We start from the raw sequence: 19,651 nt of genomic DNA on the forward strand, positions 1-19,651 counted from the left end.
TTTATACTAATATTAATGACCAAGAAAAAAATTTGTTGACTTTTCCATAGCCAACTTAGAACCCAGTTCTAAATCAGACTAAATTGGATGAGATATGCTTGTTTGAACATCTAAACTTTCTAGAGATATTGTTGTCCAATTCTGCTTTAGAATTAGTTTAAATGGGCCAAGAATCTTGTAATTTAGTGACATTTCCTGATCTCTTTTATAAGGAAAACCAACGTTTAAATCCCCCTCCTCAATAATTGAATAGGGTTTAGGTTTTGTTTTCAAAGAGGCATTTGGTTCCTAGAGTTCAAAAGCATCCGTAGCTTAAAGCCGTAAGTTCTATGTGCTTTGTTCGCCGAATCAAAGCAACCCAAATATGCAAAATCGATTCTAGATACCTAAAACCAATTTATGCCAAGCGAGCTAACCTAAACAAAACTTCTAACCAAAATCCCTTAATCAAAACTAAATCTAATCCATCTATTTAAACTAATTAAACAAAACCATTCCTAACCGAAAAACCTAAATCATAACCAATCAACCAAAATACATAACTGAAAAAAGACTATGTAATTTGTTTCTTCAATAGCAAACTACTAAGTGCTTTTTTATATGCGTATAATTTAGTAATTTGTAATGGTACTATAACATTTAAATATATGAGATAACTATTTCATATAAACTTGTAAGTCCTAAGCTCCTAATAGACAAGCAAATGGGCCTAATGAGATATACAATTCTCTCCTAAAAGCTATAATCCTAATCAGCAATAACAATTTAACCTGAAGCCAGAAATTTGGAAAGTCTTAAGGATGGCATCAACAATATGCACTATCCAAGCAAGTTTGACTTCAGCCAAAGAGAGTTGAATGTCATCTGCACTCACCAAATCCAAACCCAAATTTCATAAAAATCTTAAAATAAAAATTAAATAAAGTATCTACATATTACACCACAAAATTCAAACCCAAATTTCACAAAAATCAAAACTGAAAATTAAATAAATAACCTAAATGTTAAGTATCCAAATCCAAACCCAAAATTTCACAATAATCAAAACAAAAAATCAAATAAATAACTTACCAAGCAAAATCGGAATGGGTATGGGTATGGGTATGGTGAGGAAAAATGAATGGGTATGGGGGTGGTAATGAGAGAGAGGGAGAAAAGGAGAAAGGATCTCCTAGTGAGGGAGAGAGAGATCGAGGAGGAGAGGAGCCAATGGCTGGGCTCAGCCTCGTCGGCGTCGTCGCTGGGCTGGGCTGGGCTCTGCTCGTCGACGCCAGCAGGGTTCTTTGTGTGTGTGTGAGCGTGTGTGAATGTGAGAGGCCGTGTGAGAGATAGAGAGAAAATGAGAGAGTTTTGTGAGTGTGGGAAATGAAAATGTAAGAGTGAGGGTGAGAGTGCTCTGGTTTGTGTGAGAGTGAGAGGGTGTGAGTGTGAGTGTGAGTGAGAGTGCGAGAATAGAGACGAAGACGTTAATTTTGAAAAACCCCAATTGGAAACCGAGTCTCTAAGACTCGATTTCCAGGGGCTTCCATGTCGCTCAGCCAGGTTGGCACACACATGCAAATTGAGTCTAAGAGACTCGATTTCCATGTGAATGCCAGATGGCAACTCTGCCACATCAGACGTGGTCCAAGCATACAAATCGAGCCTCAAAGACTCGATTTTGAAGCCCAAAATCGAGTCTTTAAGACTCGAGATGCTAGTAACATATAATGTTTCTAAACAGAGCCTACTAATTAGATAGTTACGATTTTAGGGCCAGTTGGCCATTTTGGCCAGTATGTTGCTTGAGTTTGATGTTTTAGAAGCCAATATCCTAAGACTGTGGACTAATCACAAAAGAATAAGAGTCTCTGCTGGTAGCACTCTTGTTTCTACGCCTTTTGTCCAATCATGGTCGCCTCTAGCTCGTTATTCTATTAAAATCAATGTGGATGCTGCAGTTGGCCCAAATTGTGCTTTAATAGCTATGGTGGTGAGAGACTGGAGAGGGGAGTTGGTGTTTGCTTGCTCCCAAAAAGTGAACACCACCCTCTCTTTCTAGGCTGAAGCTGAAGCTATAAAATGGGCTTTATGGGCTTTTTTATTCGCAGAAAGTTTGGAGGCTGTAGCTATTTCTATTGAGCCCGATTCTAAGGTTTGTCATGATACTTTGATCAATCCAAGTCAGCCCCCCCTTAGAGAATTAGATCCTTTTGTTTTGATATTCGAATTTGTTAGCTTCTCATTTTAATTTTTTCGTTTTTTGGATTCCTAGGCAGGCTAATTTTGCTGCTCACACCTTAGCCAAGTGGTCTCTCAATTGTAAAGTTTTTGGTTCTTTTGTGTTGGGTAGTTGTCCTTTTTGTTTTGATGATATTATCAGGAAGGAAGCTTGTTGTTTTGTTTAGTTGTTGTTTAATAAAGTCTAAATTCATCCCAAAAAAAAAAAAAAAAAGGAGAAAAGAAAAAAAGATTGGCCTACTTTAAATATGGCAACGAAGGGGCCAAAATTTCTAAATAGCACAATTTTAGCAAAAAAAGAACTTGTGCTACGAGTGCGTTTAAGATTTTATTTTATTTTATTTTTTTTCAGCCAATGAACAGTAAAAGTACTGTTCATACACTGTGTGGGAGACAAATTTTACTGTGCAGAGACAAATTTTACTGTTCATACACTGTTTGAGCACTATTCATGGAACCCACAATCACTTTATTCAGAAAAAAATATTAAAAATGGGTTCCACGGTACTATTTATACATTTAAAAATTATTTTGCTACAGTGTTTTTCAGTTTTCAGTTTCAGTTTTCAGTTTTCAGCTGTATCCAAACGGACCCGTAACGTAACTAATAAATCTGTCATCACTTGGGGACTGTTGGTATTGTTGTTTATGCTTTTCAGTGTTTAAATAACAAACGAGAAAACAGACGGTCAAGAGTAGACGTAAAAGTGTTGATTTACGCCACCCATCAGTGTTTGCCACGTCACACATTTAAAAAAAAACCAATACAACCTATCACACACAATTTTAACTTACTCCACACACGTATTAGAGAGCAAAGCTGGAGAAAGAGCACCAACGCGTAACCCATTCCACCTCCTGCCTCATCTGACCACCAGAGCTCCACCCCGCCGCGGCGTCGTTCTGGAGCTGGCGCCACCGCACCGAAGTTCAAGGTTTGTTCTGCTCCTTTTTTATTCAATCAAATATTCATTCTTTAACACTATCATCTCTCCCTCACAGACCCAACACAATCAACCCAGCCACCATCAATGAAGCCTACTGATCAAAACCACAGAAGATCAACGCCACTGATCAAACAATCCCAAAACCCAAACAAGCCACACAAAATTCCCAAAACCCACTGATCAAACAAAGAATAAAAAAAAGGATCAAAGAGCAATTCGAATTCGGATCCAAAGCTCGAGAAATGCCGTGTAAGCCACTCTGATTGTATACTCCCTTGGCTTTTGATTCGGAATTCTTGCCCAGTGGAGTCTACGACTGCGGCGGTTCAGAATGGGTCTGAGAATATTGGGTTGACAATTTGGAGGCTTTTCGGAAGTGGGTTTGCGGTGGGGAGTTTTCTGGGCCGAGAGGGAGCTTCCGGTGGTGTATATGGAAATGGATGGTGGGTTTAACAATGGCGCTGCAGTGAGGCGGAATGGGTTAGGCGTTGGTGCTGTTTCTCTAGCTTTGCTCTCTGATATGTGTGTGCGGAGTAAGTTAAATTGTGTGTATTAGAGTCTATTGGTTTTTCTTTAAATCTGTGACGTGGCAAACATTGATCGGTGGCATAAATCAACACTTTTACTCCACCTCTGACCGTATGTTTTCTCAAAACAATATTTAGAGAGCGTTTGCCCTCCGCGTTTCTGCGGTTGCGTTTTCTCCATTTACGTTTTTTTTTTTTTTTGTTTTTGGCCCGCATTTGGGGACAAATTTTACTGTTATGAACAGTAAATATACTGTTCACATACTGTGTTGATACTGTTTATATATTAAAAAATATTAAAAATAGATTCCACGGTAGTATTTATACATTTAAAAATTATTTTGTTACAGTGTTTTCAGTTTCAACAACAATAAACTCAATCCAAACGGACCCTTAAATCCTCTACCAAAGGGCCTTAGGTTTAGCTAAATTTGTGCTATTTGGCCCAACGAAGTTTCATTACTGTTATATTGTGGCTGGGAAGCACCCAGATGACATTCCTCTGAGCAGCTTATCTTTATCTTCTTTACACATCAACAGGCCACACACACAGACCTCATCTCTCTCTCTCTCTCTCTCACATATTTTATTTTATACTGTTTCTACTCGTAGAGAAAATATTATTCGCACGGTAAGTACCCCCAGCTTCCTTTCCATCCTAATGACTTTTGATTGATAATAACTAATATAGTTTTGATGATTCTACATGTCATTTATTTTTTTCTAAGTTATTGTGTCTGAAAATCAAAACCCATATCCGCCAAATTTAGTCTAAGTTCACTCATGACCCATAAAATAATGGGTCATGCCTAAGTTTATCTTGTCGAATTATCTGTACGCAAAGTGTTTGCGGAAATGCCTGACCTAGAAATTCAATGCACTTAATTAGCTTATGGTCAATGTTATCAAGTTATAATCACATTTGGCCACCATCTATCCACTTTCTAAAACTTACAATAAGATTGCTACAAACTACATGCACGGACTTAATAGGCAGCATGGCAGGCACATCATTGTGAATAGTTGAATGGTTGGTTAACATTTATAAACCCAAGTTTTATGAGTTCATAGCAAATTCAGTTTCTACTAAAACAACTTCATTACTGTAATTCCCTATTGTACTATAATGTCAATGAAAAAAAAGTTGTTCTTAATTCTCACATTCTATTAAGCCCGAATGGACATTATCAATGAATTGTTCTCTAGAGCCATCAATCTTTGTTGGCATTATTGGCCCAATTTACTTGGACTGAAAGCCCTTATAAACCCAATTATTTGCTTTGTCGAGACTCAAGTCAGATCAATAGTGCCAACTGCCAAGAGCCTTGTAGCTCAGCGGCATTACCTGCTCTCCTTTATATGGAGAGCTAGGGTTTAAATCCTCCTTCCCTCTTTATTGTAACTATTGAATTATCAAAAAATGAAAAAAAAAAATTTGAAGTTCAAGTGAAGTTAAGCAATGATGGTATTCTTTGTGGTGCCTCATGTTTGTGATTCGAACCCCAACTTCCCCTCCCACCTTTATCTACCTATTAAAAAAGAAAAAGAAAAAGTCAAATCAACAGCCCTTTCTAGCCTTGTTTTACTCACCCTAGTAAAATCCTGTCCACTCTTTCTAAGTTTTGTCGGCTCTCTTTGCTGCTTTAATTGAGATGAATTGGATAACTGCATTGTGTATTCCAGTGAACCCGTAAGAGGGAAAACTTAAATAGTTGAAAAAACTTAAGGAAAAGAAAGCAAGAAAGAGGAATATGGTGACCTGTTAGTAATTTATTGATTATACTGCTTCTGAATTCCAAAAAATCTCTTCGTTTGAGGGAGGTTTTATTTCCCCAGAATACAGGTATAAGAATCTTTTCTCATCTATTACCAATCTTTGCTGCTCTAATTGAGATAAATTGGATTAATGTTTGAGTTTCTAATGGATTACACTATGACATGCTATATAGAATTTTTTATGACATGCTATATAGAATGCCAGTGAGATGTTAACTATATCAAGTACCATTCATTTTCATTTGTCTTTAATAATATTCAGTTGATTCTTGACTGATATGGTGCATGGTTTTAAAAATATCCATTTTGTTAGGCGATCTTTTATTGCATGTGGTTATGTCACGGTACTTTCTCCTCACATGCATTTTCTTCCAAGAACACCAAAATTGTCCCTTATTAACTTAATTTTTTTTTCTTCTTCAAGTTAGAAGTATTCTAATGTTTCTATATTTTGTAGCATGTACTTTAATTTTGCAATATAAAGGTGTTGCTTAGATATATGCAATTATGCTACACTCTGACATGTAGCCAAGCATTCATTGTCAACATAGAATTCCCAGTATAAGAATCAGTACAGATTATTGCCCCTATTGATATCAAATCAGTTTTATGTAATGGTGTCCTATAGTGGAATAGGTGATTAGTTTGGGAATTTGGCACTAGGGTGTGTGAGGCCTGGCTAGCTCAGATTAGTCACATAATTCTCTGGTCTGTTCGTGTCCTTGGTTTTCATGGGTGGTTCCATTTTCTTTTTTGTCGAATCCAAAACGTTTGAATTTTCAGTAGAGGAGGGAGGTACTTTCTACTCTTTACGTATATTTGAAAGATATAAGGATTCTCTCCGGTCGGTTTTCATGGGAAAAGATAGTGCTTTACGTCTGCTATCTTATGTTGAGGATCTCTTGTCAAATACTCGTCCTGAAAATTTTGCTAGAACCTTCAGGGATGGTAGTAAGGTTTTTATTTTGCAACTGGGATTCAATGTGCATGGAAGCTTTCTTATGATCTCTGAACTTCTTCGTGGTCGTCGGAAGGGCCTCATCATTGTACCGGAAGGAAAGCTGGGTTGTGGGTGGAGAGGTTTTGGCTTTCATCTTCGTAAGGCTATTGCTCCTGACACTCTTGGTGTTAAATCGCCATCTCAATCTGCCATGTTCCTGACAGTGCAGAAGTTTAGAAATCAAAAATCCTTTCTGTCGGCAGCGGTGGATGGTCGTCGGAAAACCAATGGAGGAAGCAGTTCAGGAAAGCTTGCAATGCCCAAAATTCAAAATTCAATCAAATCATATCAATCTATCAAGTCTACCTTGAGCAGGCAGAAGACTCAGAATCAGGATCTGCGTGAAAGGGGTGCTGGGCAGGTAAGCATGGTTCCTGAGGCTGAAGTCATGCTTGAAATAAAGGACGACACTCTTAATGGTGCTGATTCTCCTCTGTCCCTAGAAGTTTCTCTATGTTTGGTGCGTGGGCTGAATGGCAAGTGGGATATTAAGTGCTCCAATATTAAGGAAGTGGGCTGTTCTGGTGCTGGACCCACGCAAGATATTTTTAGGCCCAATGATCTTGCTGAAGCCTCCCCACTTAACCCACCCCAGCCCCTCAAACTTAAGCCCAAGCCCTCTATGATCTGGCAACCCAAAAGAAAAGAAAAGACCACCAGATTTTCTCTGATGCGAGTGACCCAAAAAGCAGGGATGTCGAGTCTATGCGAGAGACCCAACCAGACTTCTTCGCGCTCATCGTCTAAGCCTCTGATGTTGTCGATGCTCTCCGACATCTCCGATGTCGCCACTGCTCAACCCCTCAACTCCGACAAGATCGTTGAAGCCTGCTTTGAGTTAGCGGCGTCGACTGACTTGTTCCAAGGCTCCGATGTAGTCGACTTTGAGCTTCTCGGCTCCGACGTAGTCGACTCTGAGCTTCTCGGCTCCGACGAGTCCGAGGAGGCCATGAATGGGGCGGAATGCACCTCAGATGGCGAAGAGAGCTTACTGCGTGACCTCCGACTGTCTCTCCAGGAGCATTCCGGTAATATAGTCAAGAAATGGGGGGACTCGGAGCAGTGGGTTCTTGAATTACGCGATGGGAGGAGGGTTGCAGTTTCGCTTCAGATCGCTTTGCCTCGGTGTGAAGCTACAGATGTTTTGGAAATGCAACAACAGCTGGCCTTAGTTAATTTGGAATCTCCTGACGTCACGAATGTGTCATCGGCTCTTTTCGAAGAGGATGAGGTTTTGGTGGAGGATGGGGCTTTGGATTCCTACTCAGAGGAAGCTGATCAGCCCCTAGTTGTTGAGCCAATTGCTTTTTCTCTACCTTCAGCCATGGCAGAACAATCTCTTGTAGATGAGGAAAGTGTGGTGAGTATGGATACTTCACAGAATCAAGAACTTCATTCCGATTGGTTTCAAAAGAGATTCAATAATTTTCATAGCTTCCTTGGCACGTCCCTTGAGGGTTTAGAAGATCAAGCAACAGAATTTTTACTGGCTGTTGAAGCTGAATTATTTCAAAGGGCTGAGGTGAATAAGAAATCATGTGGTTCAAAAGGTTCGGGGGTGAAAGGTTTAAGAGAGTTGAAAGGGTTGTTTAGTTCCATAAATTATGGCTCTTCATCTGCTAGGCGTTGTGGTATTAATAGGAATCGGGTTCTTTCCATTGATCAATGTATTTGAAGCTTTTTTCTTGGAATGTCAGAGGTCTGAATGAAGTTGGCAAGAGGCTTCAGATTCGCAACTTGTTGCGATCCTGAAAGGTGGATATTGTGTGTTTGCAAGAGACCAAACTAGAATGGATTACGAGAGGTATTGTTTGAAGTATATGGAGTTGTCCATATGTAGATTGGTTGTACTTGGGCTCAGATGGTGCTTCTGGAGGAATTTTATTGATGTGGGATAGTCGAGTTGTGGAAAAGGTGGAGGAAGCGGTGGGGCATTTTTCGGTTTCTTGCAAGTTTAAAAATGTTGGCGACCAATTTGAGTGGGCTTTTTCAGGCGTTTATGGGCCAAATTTGAACAATAGGCGTAAGTTGATGTGGGAGGAACTAACCGGGTTGATCACTTGGTGGGATTTGCCTTGGTGTCTAGGAGGGGACTTTAATATTATCCGTTTCCCTTCAGAGCGTTTGGGGGCTGCTAGCTTCTCTAGGGCTATGTTTGGATTTTCTGATTTTGTTTCTTTGCATGGGTTGATGGATATTAATATGGAAGGGGGCCTTTATACCTGGTCCAATTCTTCCTCCGCTTCTCGGCTAGACCGGTTCCTTTTCTCCCCTACTTTGGCTGATCACTTCACTCAGTTCACCCAAAAAAGGATGTCTAGAGTTCTTTCTGACCACTTTCCTATATTGTTGGAGGGTGGGAGGCAGCGAAGAGGAAAAATTCCTTTCCGTTTTGAAAGTGGTTGAGGGTGGATAATTTTGTCGACAAAGTGAAGATGTGGTGGGCATCCTACTTGTTCCAAGGAACCCCAAGTTTTATTCTTGCTAAGAAGTTGGCTGCCTTGAAGTTGGATTTAAAAAAGTGGAATGAGACCGAGTTTGGCAATGTCACTTTTAAGAAACAAGACCTTTGGAACAAACTGAATGGTTTGGATGCTAAAGCGGAGACTTATAGTTTATCTGTTGAGGAGAAGTTAGCTCAAACTAATCTTCGTACAGATATTGAAAAGTTGACTCTTATGGAAGAGACTAGTTGGAGGCAAAAGTCTAGGGTGTTGCATTTGAAGGAAGGGGATGCCAATACCAAATTCTTTCATAGAATGGCTAATTCTAACAGAAAAAATAATGGTATTGAAAGCCTAATAGTTAATGGTACCTTGTCTTCGGATCAGGGTATAATTGCAGACTACATTACTCTTTCCTTCATGAATCTATACTCTGAGCAGCAGGTTGAGCGGCCGTTTCCGGATTCGTTGGTTTTTCCAATGATATCTGGTGAGAATGCGGATTGGTTAGAGAGGCCTTTTGAAGAGGTAGAAATTTTTGATGTTATTCAAAGTTTTCATGTTGATAAATCCCCTGGTCCAGATGGTTTTCCTATGGCTTTTTTCCAAGCTTGCTGGGGGATTGTTAAGCCTGATTTCATGGCTGTTTTTCATCATTTTTATGCCATTGGTTAGTTTGAGAAAAGTTTAAATGCAACTTTTATTACTCTCATTCCTAAAAAACATGCGGCTAATGAGATTGGAGATTTTCGGCCCATTAGTTTGGTTGGAGGGGTTTATAAAATTATTGCTAAAGTCTTGGCTAATCGTCTCCGCTCGGTGATGGGGGATTTAATCTCAGCTTCTCAGAATGCTTTTGTGAGGGACAGACAGATCCTTGACCCTGTTCTTATTGCTAATGAATGTCTTGACAGTAGATTGAAGCTTGGGATGCCAGGACTGATTTGTAAGTTGGATGTTGAGAAGGCCTTTGACCATGTAAACTGGAATTTTCTGCTGCAGATGTTAGAAAGAAGTGGTTTTTCTGCCAAATGGAGACAATGGATCCTCTTTTGTCTATCCACTGTCCGTTTCTCCATCTTGATTAATGGCTCTCCTTGTGGATTCTTTGGTAGCACTTGAGGCTTGAGGCAAGGTGATCCGTTGTCTCCTTTGTTGTTTGTCTTGGTGATGGAAGCTCTTGGAAGAATGTTAGATAAAGCTGTTCATGAAGGTCGCATGTCGGGTTTCAGTGTGGGTAACTTGGAGGGAAGATCCAAGGCGGTGTCTCATCTCCTTTTTGCGGATGACACTCTAATCTTTTGTGAGGCTGATTTAGATCAAATTTTGATTCTTCGTATGATTCTTATCTGGTTTGAGGCGGTGTCAAGCCTAAAGATTAACCTAGGCAAGTCAGAATTGGTTCCAGTTGGGGTAGTCAATCATATAGACCTTTTCTTGGTTGTTCTTGGCTGCAAGCAGGGCTCTCTCCCAATGAAATATCTTGGTCTTCCTTTGGGTGCTAAATTCAAGGATAAGACTATTTGGAATCCAATTCTGGAGAAAATGGAGAGGAGATTGGCGGGTTGGAAACGCTTATATTTATCCAAGGGAGGTAGAGTCACCCTAATCAAAAGCACCCTTTCTAATTTACCCACTTATTTTCTATCTCTATTTCCTATTCCTGCTAGTGTGGCTAACTGAATTGAGAGGCTCCAACGGAATTTCTTATGGGGCAGTTTTGGAGATGATTCTAAAATTCATTTGGTTAAATGGGCTACTGTTTATTCTCCTATTTCTTCGGGTGGCTTAGGGATAAGGAAGATTAGACTCTTCAATGAAGCTTTGCTTGGGAAGTGGCTTTGGAGATTCGGGATTGAGGAAGATGCCCTTTGGAGGCAAGTGATAGAGATAAAATATGGATGTATGTGGGGGGGCTGGTGTACCAGAGCTGTGATTGGCCCTTATGGTGTTGGTTTATGGAAAAATATCCATCAGGGATGGCCTTCCTTCTCTCACCATATTCTATATGATATTGGTGATGGGTCTAGAGTGAAGTTTTGGCAGGATTGGTGGTGTGGAGAGACTTCTCTTGCTGTTAGATATTCGGACTTGTTCAGATTTTGCAAGAATAAGGATGCCAGTGTGGCTGAGCTTATGATGTCCACCAATGGTGTCCGCTTTTGGGATGTGAGATTCGTTAGGGGTGTGCATGCTCGGGATCTAGAGGCTATGTCTGATTTCTTGGAAACCATTTATGGTTCTTCTATAAGGGGGCTAGGTGAGGATAAAATGTGTTGGATTCCTAGCAAAGTTAAGGGTTTCTTGGTTAGTGATTATTATAGAATTTTAGCTGGCTCCGCCTTTTTTGGTTTTCCTTGGAAAAGTATTTGGAAGCAGAAGATTCCCTCTAGAGTTGCTTTCTTTGTTTGGACTGTTGCCTTAGGGAAATGCTTGACGATTGATAATTTATGTAAAAGGAAGGTATGGATTTTGGATTGGTGCTACATGTGTAAGAGAAATGGTGAATCGATTGACCATCTATTCCTTCATTGTCCTTTTGTTTCGGATCTATGGTCTATGGTTTTGGGTCTTTTTGGAGTTTCTTGGGTTATGCCACACTCTGTTTTGGGGCTGCTGCGTTGTTGGCAAGGCAGCTTTGGTCGTCATCGAAATGGTTTTATTTGGTCTATCATTCCTCATTGCTTATTGTGGTGCCTTTGGAGGGAGAGGAATAGTAGATGTTTTGAAGATTCTGAGAGATCTATTCCGGACCTCAAGCTTCTCTTTTTTAGAACTTTAAGGGATTGGTTGTTTGCTTTGCAAAATAAATCTTTCCCTTCTATTATTGTTTTCCTAGACTCTTGCAATTTTTGTATTTGATTTCCTCTCCCTTGTTCACTTCCGGTGCACTTGGGTGTTCCTTTTTATCAATATATCTTATTACTTATCAAAAAAAAACTTTAATTTTGCAATATAATACATCTTCAATTGTTTTGTCTGAACTGCTTTCAATGGTCTTGCAGAATTTGGTTGCTGCTATTCCCTTGCTGAGTTTCCTCACTCAACCATAACCATATAGCCACATCAACCATAACTATATAGCCACATTGCTACTGGTCCCAACTATCCTTACATCCAGAATTTGACACTATGGCCAATTATCTGAAAGCCTTATAAACTCTTATATTCCAAAAATTTTCCCATACCAAGATATCATAACTAAATGTCACTTAGACTCCCCTCCATGTCTGTACTTCCCTCTTGTTGCTACCGCCTGAAGATTTATAGTTTGAAATCCAAGGGAGATTCTTCTCTAAATCCATGCTTCCCCCTTGTTCATTACAAAGTTCTATGGAGTTTCACTGAAAACAGACATTCATTTGTCAGAGGGAAACCACATGGTACTTTAATGTCTTCCACAAGAGATTGCATAAATACTAATAATCAGTCAACTGAAGAAAAATCTGTATCTTTTGATTGGGGGGACCAAGGGCTAGAAGGGATTGAAGACATGGGGTCACCATGGGAAGGGGCAGTTATTTACAAGAGAAACCCGATTTGGCATGTGGAGTACTGCACAACCTTAGAGAGGCTTGGATTAGGAGAGCATTCGACTAAAATCTCCAAGTCTAGGGCTTCAGTTATGGGTTTACGGGTTACAAAAGCTGTAAAAGATTATCCAGATGGAACACCTGTTCTGATCTCCATTGACATATCAAGGAAGAAGCAAAAGTTGAGGCTTGATGGGATCATTAAAACTGTCCTTACTCTTGGCTGCAATAGGTATTCTAATCTATTAAATTCAATTGCTTATCTCAGTGGTTCATTGTACATGTTTGCCATCTTATATTGAGATCTTTTTCTTTTATATTTCACTCTAATGTGTTCCCATTAAATAAACTCTATTTCTCTCTGTTTCTGATCGACATGATTAAATTGGTCATGTTCTGAAATACATTTATGTACCTACTAGGCTTACTGGTTGTTTCATTGCATATTTTATGTGTTGCTCTAAAACATACTCTAGAGATGTCTTGAATTACTTACCTGTTTTCTGCTTCAGTAACTCTCATTGCTTGACTACTGAGCTTTGTTTTATTTCTATCTTCTGGTAATCATAAAATGAAGTTTTGGATGATTAAGAGACTAGGAATACTATGTCCATAAAACCAGTAATTTGTTCTTTTGATATAATATCTCATATTTTTTTGGAATACGTCTATGTAATCATATCTGTAATATCTGCAAGTGAAGGTTTGCTTTTTGATGAATTCTCAACAAAAGTTTAAATGATAATTTTCTTACTGTTGGCATTCTAATCTTATGAAGCCTAAACCAATATGTATATTGGGTGTCTTCAAAATCAAGAGATGATTTCCAGCTGACGTCTATATTTCTTTTCTTTTTCTGACATACCTATCCAAGGCACATATTCTCTGGAATCACTTTTGCTTAAAATGTAATTTAAAATTCCATATAGTGTTTCAGGAAATTCTGTCAGATTTGATCTGTAATGGAAGAATTATGTTATGAGTGAGCATTAAGCTAGGGGAAAAAGAGTAATATTATTGTAATCACTCTAGTTATAAATACTAATATTTATGTGTTAGGGTAAAATTAACTTAACAAATACCATAAACACTTTTTTATTGGAACAACATGGTATCATAGCCTATTTTGTGCTAGTGACCCCGGTGACCACAGCCCACCAAACTTTAGTCTCCAGCGACCACAACTGCCGTTGTTTCTCGTCGTTCACTCAACTCTCATTGTTGTCCATCACCAACCACGATTCCCTGGCTGGAGGAGTTGACTAGCACTGGTGACTGTTCGTGGTCATCGCGACATTGTGCTGCTGTAGCTTGTTTGCGATTCACTCCCGAGTCTAGTTGGTTTTTATCCAGCGATGCATGGCAGCCCAATGGAGCTTCTTGCTGTAACCCCAACCCTTGTGTGCCGCCGGATCTCCACTCTTGGGTGCCGATTTGATTTGATGTAATTTAACTTGATCCTCTTGTGTCTTTGGTTTGTTAGTGACTCAATCCTCTGTTTGGGTATTGAGGTTGCATGATCTAAAGAAGGCATCATTTTATCACAAAGAAAGTATGTGTTGGATATTTTGAAAGAAATTGGCTTATTAGGATCTAAACCAGTAGGAACTCTATGGATCTAATGGTGAATTGTATGTGGATCAAGGGGAGCTATCATCTAATCTTGACAGATATTGTTGTCTGGTTGGCAAATTGAATTATCTCACAATCACTTGCTTTGCTTAGATATATCATTTGCAATTAGTGTTGTGAGACAAAACATGGTAGCTCTGCGTCTTCCACATTGAGATGCAATTATTTGGATGGTGAGGTATCTTAAAGCACATCCAGGCATTGGTCTTTTGTATAAAACTAATGGTCACTTATGGGTAGAAGCATTTAGGGATTCAGATAGGGTCGGATCATCTTTAAGCCCTGTTTGGTTGGGGTGATTTTAGGGAGGATGGAAAACGGGGAGAGGAAAATAAGAGAGAAAATAGGTGAGGGTTGTTTGGTTGAGAGGGGAAGGGGGGAGGGATTTTGGTGGGGCTTAGGTTTCTTCTCCCCAGGCCCACCAAAATCTATATCTCCAATTTGGGAAGAGAAAATAGGGAAGGAGAAGGGTATTGAGAAAATACCAAAACTATCCTCTTCCCTCCACGTTAATGTCTTTTTTTTTTTTTTTTTTTGAATCAAGTAGTGTGTCAATTCAGTGGGTTTTTTTTTTTTTCGATTTAAACCAGTGTTGTTAAAAGCGCGCTTTAAGCGCACTTAAGCTCAAAGCTCGAAGCCCTAAGGCTCCAGCGCTTTTTGCCTCAAAAGCTAAGCTCATTCAAAGAAGCACGCTTTAGGCGCGCTTTTTTGCGCTTTTTCAAAAAGCTCAAAGCGCGCTCTTTGGAGCTTTTTTATATTTTTCAAGAAAAAAAAATCAAAACTGAATTAAAGCTATAGGATCTTGACATTATTGATATAAACCATTGATTTTGTATATTTTTAGTGTAAATCACTTATCAAAAAAAATATTTTGTGTATAACTTGTCCTAAAACCCAAACCACAACCTCCTAGATCTTCTCTGTTTTTATTTTTTCTCCTTGAAACAGTAACCCACCTAGCTCCTTGGTACCAATTACCATGTTGCAATGTCCTCATATTCTTAGCTCATTCATGAAAAAAAAAAAGTATGATATAATATATGTGGTAATTGTTTAGTTACTTTAGTGGTTGAATTTGAACATAGCAAACTAATTCTTCTAGAGTTATAGTCATTAAGTGATTAAATTATTAACTAATTAAATTATTAACTAATATTACTAATTAGTCATAGGGCATTATAGATATAGGAGATTTAGGAAAGGATATTACATGGAAGTATTGACATATCTAGCTTATCCAAAAAAATAAAATGACTTGACTTGCAATTCTTGTGTTAAAATTGCAAAAGTAGGGCATATCTAAATGTTATATGAATTATATAAAAAGTTTTATTTCAATTTATAAGATAATTTGATCATTTGATTGTTGCATTTCTCATTAATAATAAATTTTAAAATTTTAAAATTATTTTTTAAAAATTTGCGCTTCACTTCAATCAGGTGCGCGCTTGCGCTTTGTGCTTTGCGCCTAGGTTCCAAGAGGCCTTTGTGCTTAAGTGCGCTCCTCGCTTTTACCAACACTGATTTAAACGTTGGAATTTTTCCCCCTATTTTGTCAACATGTCTTTTTAATCAAAAAGTGGGGTTTGTTTTGTTTTGTTTTAATCAATGGTGGCTTTTTTTTTTTTTTTAATCAAATGGTGGCTTTCACCTTTAATAATATATATATATATATATATATTATTTGATGATTATAAAAAAATTATTTCTTATATTATGTAATAGGGACAATGGAGTAAATTTATACAAACTATATTTTTTATCCTTTCACTTTTCTTTTCAATCAAACAAAAGAGTTTTCCACTCCATTTTTCCATCCTCTCAACTAAACACATAGAGGAAACTAAAATCTATTTTATCCTCACACTTTTTCACTCCTTTTCCATTTTCTATCCTTCCACTTTTCTATCTCTTCAACCAAACGAACCCTTAGACAAAAGATCCATTACTAGATATTGCACTTTTCTCGGAGGAAACTTTATTACTTGGAAAAGTAAGAAACAAAATATTATTTTCAAATCCAGTGCAGAGGCTGAGTATAGAAGCATGATACACACATCATGCGAGCTTATGCGGATTAAGCATTTACTTGAGGAATTAAAGTCTGATGTGAAGATGCCTGTCTATGTATTGCCACAATCAAGTAGCAATTCACATTGCCTCCAATCTTGTGTTCCATGAGCGAACTAAGCATATAGAAATAGATTTTCACATTGTTTGGGAGAGAGTAAAAAGTGGTGTAATATCTTACCTCATATACTTCTACAGGTTTACCAAAGCTTTATGTAAAACAAGTTTGGATTTATTATGTAACAAGCTAGGATTGATGATATATACATCCCAGCTTGAGGGGGACTGTTATGTGTGAGTATTAAGCTAGGAGCAACAGAGTAATATTATTGTAATCACCCTATATATAAATAATATTTATGTGTTAGGGTAATTAACTTAACAAATACCCTAAACACCTTTTTACCGAAACAACAAATTATAAAGTCAAGGCATAGATAATCACTTTTCTTTCCCCATTTTTTGAGATGTAATTTTTGGGAATGTGTTATCTAGGAGATAACCAAAACATCTTGCTCCAACTTGTTTTTTCTTAAAACATTTTTAGAAAGGCAATTAATTCTTGATTTATCATCTATGCCACTGCCTTTGATGTTTGACCAATTGTTGAAGGGGAAAAAAGTCTCTTGATTGCCATGCATGTTGTCGGAATTACTATAGTGTCTTATGAAGACATTCCTCCCAAACATATCCACGATCTTCAAAAGTAGCTACCAGATGTATTTAATCTGTAAGTTCATATGTGCCTTTAAGAGAAAAAGTAAGAAATTCATACATAACCACCTGAGAGAGTTAGACAGAACTAATTAAAACTAGGATAAGTAACCCTAAGGGCTTGGCTTTGTGGTTCCTATAGTTTCGTGAGATCCATGAGGTTTTGGATTTGAAATCTCTAGCTAGGATTTTAGGCCACCCCCCAAGAATTCCTTCCTATTCCTAGTATTTGTGGGATGGGGATACCACACCCATTCAGGATAATAGTCAGGTACTTGAAGAGCTTTGAATACCCTCGTTAGTGAAAAAGAAAAGAAAAAAAAACAGGATAACTGAACCTATGCAGATCGAATTGCATGAAGTTTTGACATGAGGGATCACATGATTGAAGTTCATAAGATTCATAAATACTTGATATGGTTTGTCCATGATTTTACATCCTTTTTTTCATTATTCTCAAGGTGAAAATATGTTCTTTGAAATGTATTATCTAGGAGTTGTAACATCAAGTTCCGAATAGCTGCAATCCTATCTTTTCTTTTACTCCATTTACACTGATCTATGACCTCTTTGTAAAGGAAATTGGTATATTCATTGCCATGAATGCTGTGGAACAGCCATATATGGCTTTGAAGGCTATTCTTCATGCCAAAGATACCATATTTAGTTTTTTCACAAGTTGTTTCAACTTAATTATTTATTTTATGTTGGTGCCATGAAAGGGGCCTGTGCTGGAGGGAGAGAGAGAGGATGGGGGGGGGGGGGAGCTGTTCCAGTCATAACTTTTTGTTGAGGGTGAATAAGAACTGCCTAAGCCAGCATAATTAAACATATTGGACCCAAAGTGGGTTGCAACTATGATACTTGGTTTATTCCAAGGGGTTATGACACTGCGTTCATATGCTTGAATTGGTGAGTACTTAGTTCCCCCACATGCTAAAGAATAATGTGATTCATGCTGCCCTACTTTAGAATTTTAGATCAGGCATGTGCATGCCTACCTTTTAAATTACAATAACCTAAAAGGTTACATCACATCATTGCTAAAAGTTATGAGCAGATTAATTGTGGCACAATATTAGAAATGTGAAAGCACAGTATTCTTATTATTTTTTTATCAGTGAAATACAATGGTGGTGAATTCTTAGGGTGGTTTGGGTTATGTGAGCACTTACCATTTACGGCTATATCAGAACTGACCTGGTCAGTTCTAAATAAAATCCCAAATCAAGAATCATTCAAACTACCAAATGAAATCTGCGCTGAATTTTGTAGTTGGGTTTGGTCTTACTACTGTAACCACCAATGCATGAGTTCTTGTGTGCTTTGGTGCCTAGGTGACAAAATCTATGGAATGGATGCACTTGTATTTTTTTGAAAAATGACCATCTGTTGCCAAACAAGCAAAAAGTGCAACGGAAAGAAAGTTAAAAAAAGGAACAAATGAGAAAAAGTGAATTGTGTATATTTATATTTTGTTGCAAATGTGCTACAGATATTGGGATTTTTTGAAAAAAAAAAGGAAGTGGTAATATTTCAATCTTCTGTATCCTTTCTCTAGTGCTTTTCTTGCTTAAACTTTTATGAATTTGGATAGTTGGAAACTCTATCTTAAGGTATGAACAAATGCTTTGAGAAACAAAAGGAATGATTTCTTTTCATGTAGTGTCTGACATGACTTTTTAGGTCACCTAAAAACAAAATCTGCATGCATTTGCCTTTTGGGCCCATTCCACTTGCATCTATGATGCTGTCATTTATTTATTTCTGTTTCATATAATTTGATTCTTTGTTAATTTCTTGTTGAAGGTGTGGTGAGCCTGCTGCTGAGTGTGTATTCTCCAACTTCTCACTATTACTAACTGAAGAACCCATTAAAGAACCGGAGATTATCACCATGGGAGTGATCTTTGGAGATGGAAAAGCCAAAACATTTTCTGGAAGCGAGGAAGGAGAGGAAGATGATGAAGCCTCAATCGATTTGGATGACTGGCTGTATTTTCCTCCTGAGGAAAAAGAAATTGACATTTCAAAGAACATAAGGGACATGTTGCATGTGGAAATTACCATTAATGCAATTTGTGATCCGAGATGCAAAGGTTTGTGTCTTATCTGTGGTACAAATTTAAACACTAGTAGTTGTAATTGTAACAAACAGAAAGTGAAGAGTGGTCCTCTTGGAAATTTAAAAAAGCACATGCAGCGTAAATAATGTCATATTAAATGATAGAGTCCCATTAGAACTTCATTTATTGTCTCGTGTTTTCTTCTTACATAATATGGTGTAAAGTATTACCCGACATTTTTAGTGAAAAATTAGTGATCAGGGTATTTATTCCATATTGTTATTTGAATGTTGAGCTTTCCAACAGTAGTTGAGTACTGATTATACCAAGCAAGATTTAGACTTTTTAACTTTAGGCTAAACCTCCAGTTAAGCTCAAGCTGTGTAACTGGCAGCCCCCCATCTTGCAAAGTGTCTTGCAAGAAACACTAAACAAATTTTAACTGATTTTGCAAAATTCATTCATAACATCGAGTCCATAAGTACACATCAAATTGCTATATTCGCTGATCCTCTAGCCAACTTCCTTGGGGTAGGATCCTATGCTCCCAAAATATTTTCCCAACCATTTCGTGTGCATGTATAAAATTCAATCTCAACGTCTGTATGCAACAAAGATTTGGTCTGGGAATGTTGAGTTACTCCAACGCTGGTGCGTCTTGCTTCACTAAACAAAGGTTTCCAAGTAAATGAAGGTTTCCAAGTAACGAGTTACTCTGAATT

The 19,651-nt window shown here is 38.0% G+C and overlaps 2 protein-coding genes across 2 annotated transcripts; both read left to right on the forward strand.

Moving 5' to 3' along the window:
- The first annotated feature begins 4,140 nt into the window (after positions 1–4,140).
- Positions 4,141–19,217, forward strand: LOC115981865 (large ribosomal RNA subunit accumulation protein YCED homolog 1, chloroplastic). The gene is made up of 3 exons (XM_031104278.1): positions 4,141–4,325; positions 11,920–12,679; positions 18,673–19,217. Exons 2-3 carry the CDS (start codon positions 12,120–12,122, stop codon positions 19,073–19,075), a joined length of 963 nt encoding a protein of 320 aa, XP_030960138.1. The 5' UTR covers positions 4,141–4,325; positions 11,920–12,119; the 3' UTR covers positions 19,076–19,217.
- On the forward strand, positions 10,085–11,967 carry LOC115980941. The gene is made up of 3 exons (XM_031103132.1): positions 10,085–10,508; positions 10,707–11,221; positions 11,920–11,967. The coding sequence occupies exons 1-3, from the start codon at positions 10,085–10,087 to the stop codon at positions 11,965–11,967; spliced, it is 987 nt and encodes a 328-aa protein (XP_030958992.1).
- Positions 19,218–19,651: the final 434 nt, after the last annotated feature.

The sequence above is a fragment of the Quercus lobata genome, chromosome 3, assembly GCF_001633185.2.
Source record: "Quercus lobata isolate SW786 chromosome 3, ValleyOak3.0 Primary Assembly, whole genome shotgun sequence".
Lineage (NCBI taxonomy): Eukaryota > Viridiplantae > Streptophyta > Magnoliopsida > Fagales > Fagaceae > Quercus > Quercus lobata.

Bases quoted from the DNA above. Each gene is read 5' to 3' on its own strand.
- LOC115980941 (XM_031103132.1), top strand. From the start codon at position 10,085: ATGGAAGCTCTTGGAAGAATGTTAGATAAAGCTGTTCATGAAGGTCGC. The intron at 10,509-10,706 runs GTAGAGTCACCC...CGGGTGGCTTAG, and splicing joins CTTATATTTATCCAAGGGAG to GGATAAGGAAGATTAGACTC. The intron at 11,222-11,919 runs GTTAGTGATTAT...ATGGTCTTGCAG, and splicing joins GCAAAGTTAAGGGTTTCTTG to AATTTGGTTGCTGCTATTCC.
- LOC115981865 (XM_031104278.1), top strand. From the start codon at position 12,120: ATGTCACTTAGACTCCCCTCCATGTCTGTACTTCCCTCTTGTTGCTAC. The intron at 12,680-18,672 runs GTATTCTAATCT...TTCTTGTTGAAG, and splicing joins CTTACTCTTGGCTGCAATAG to GTGTGGTGAGCCTGCTGCTG.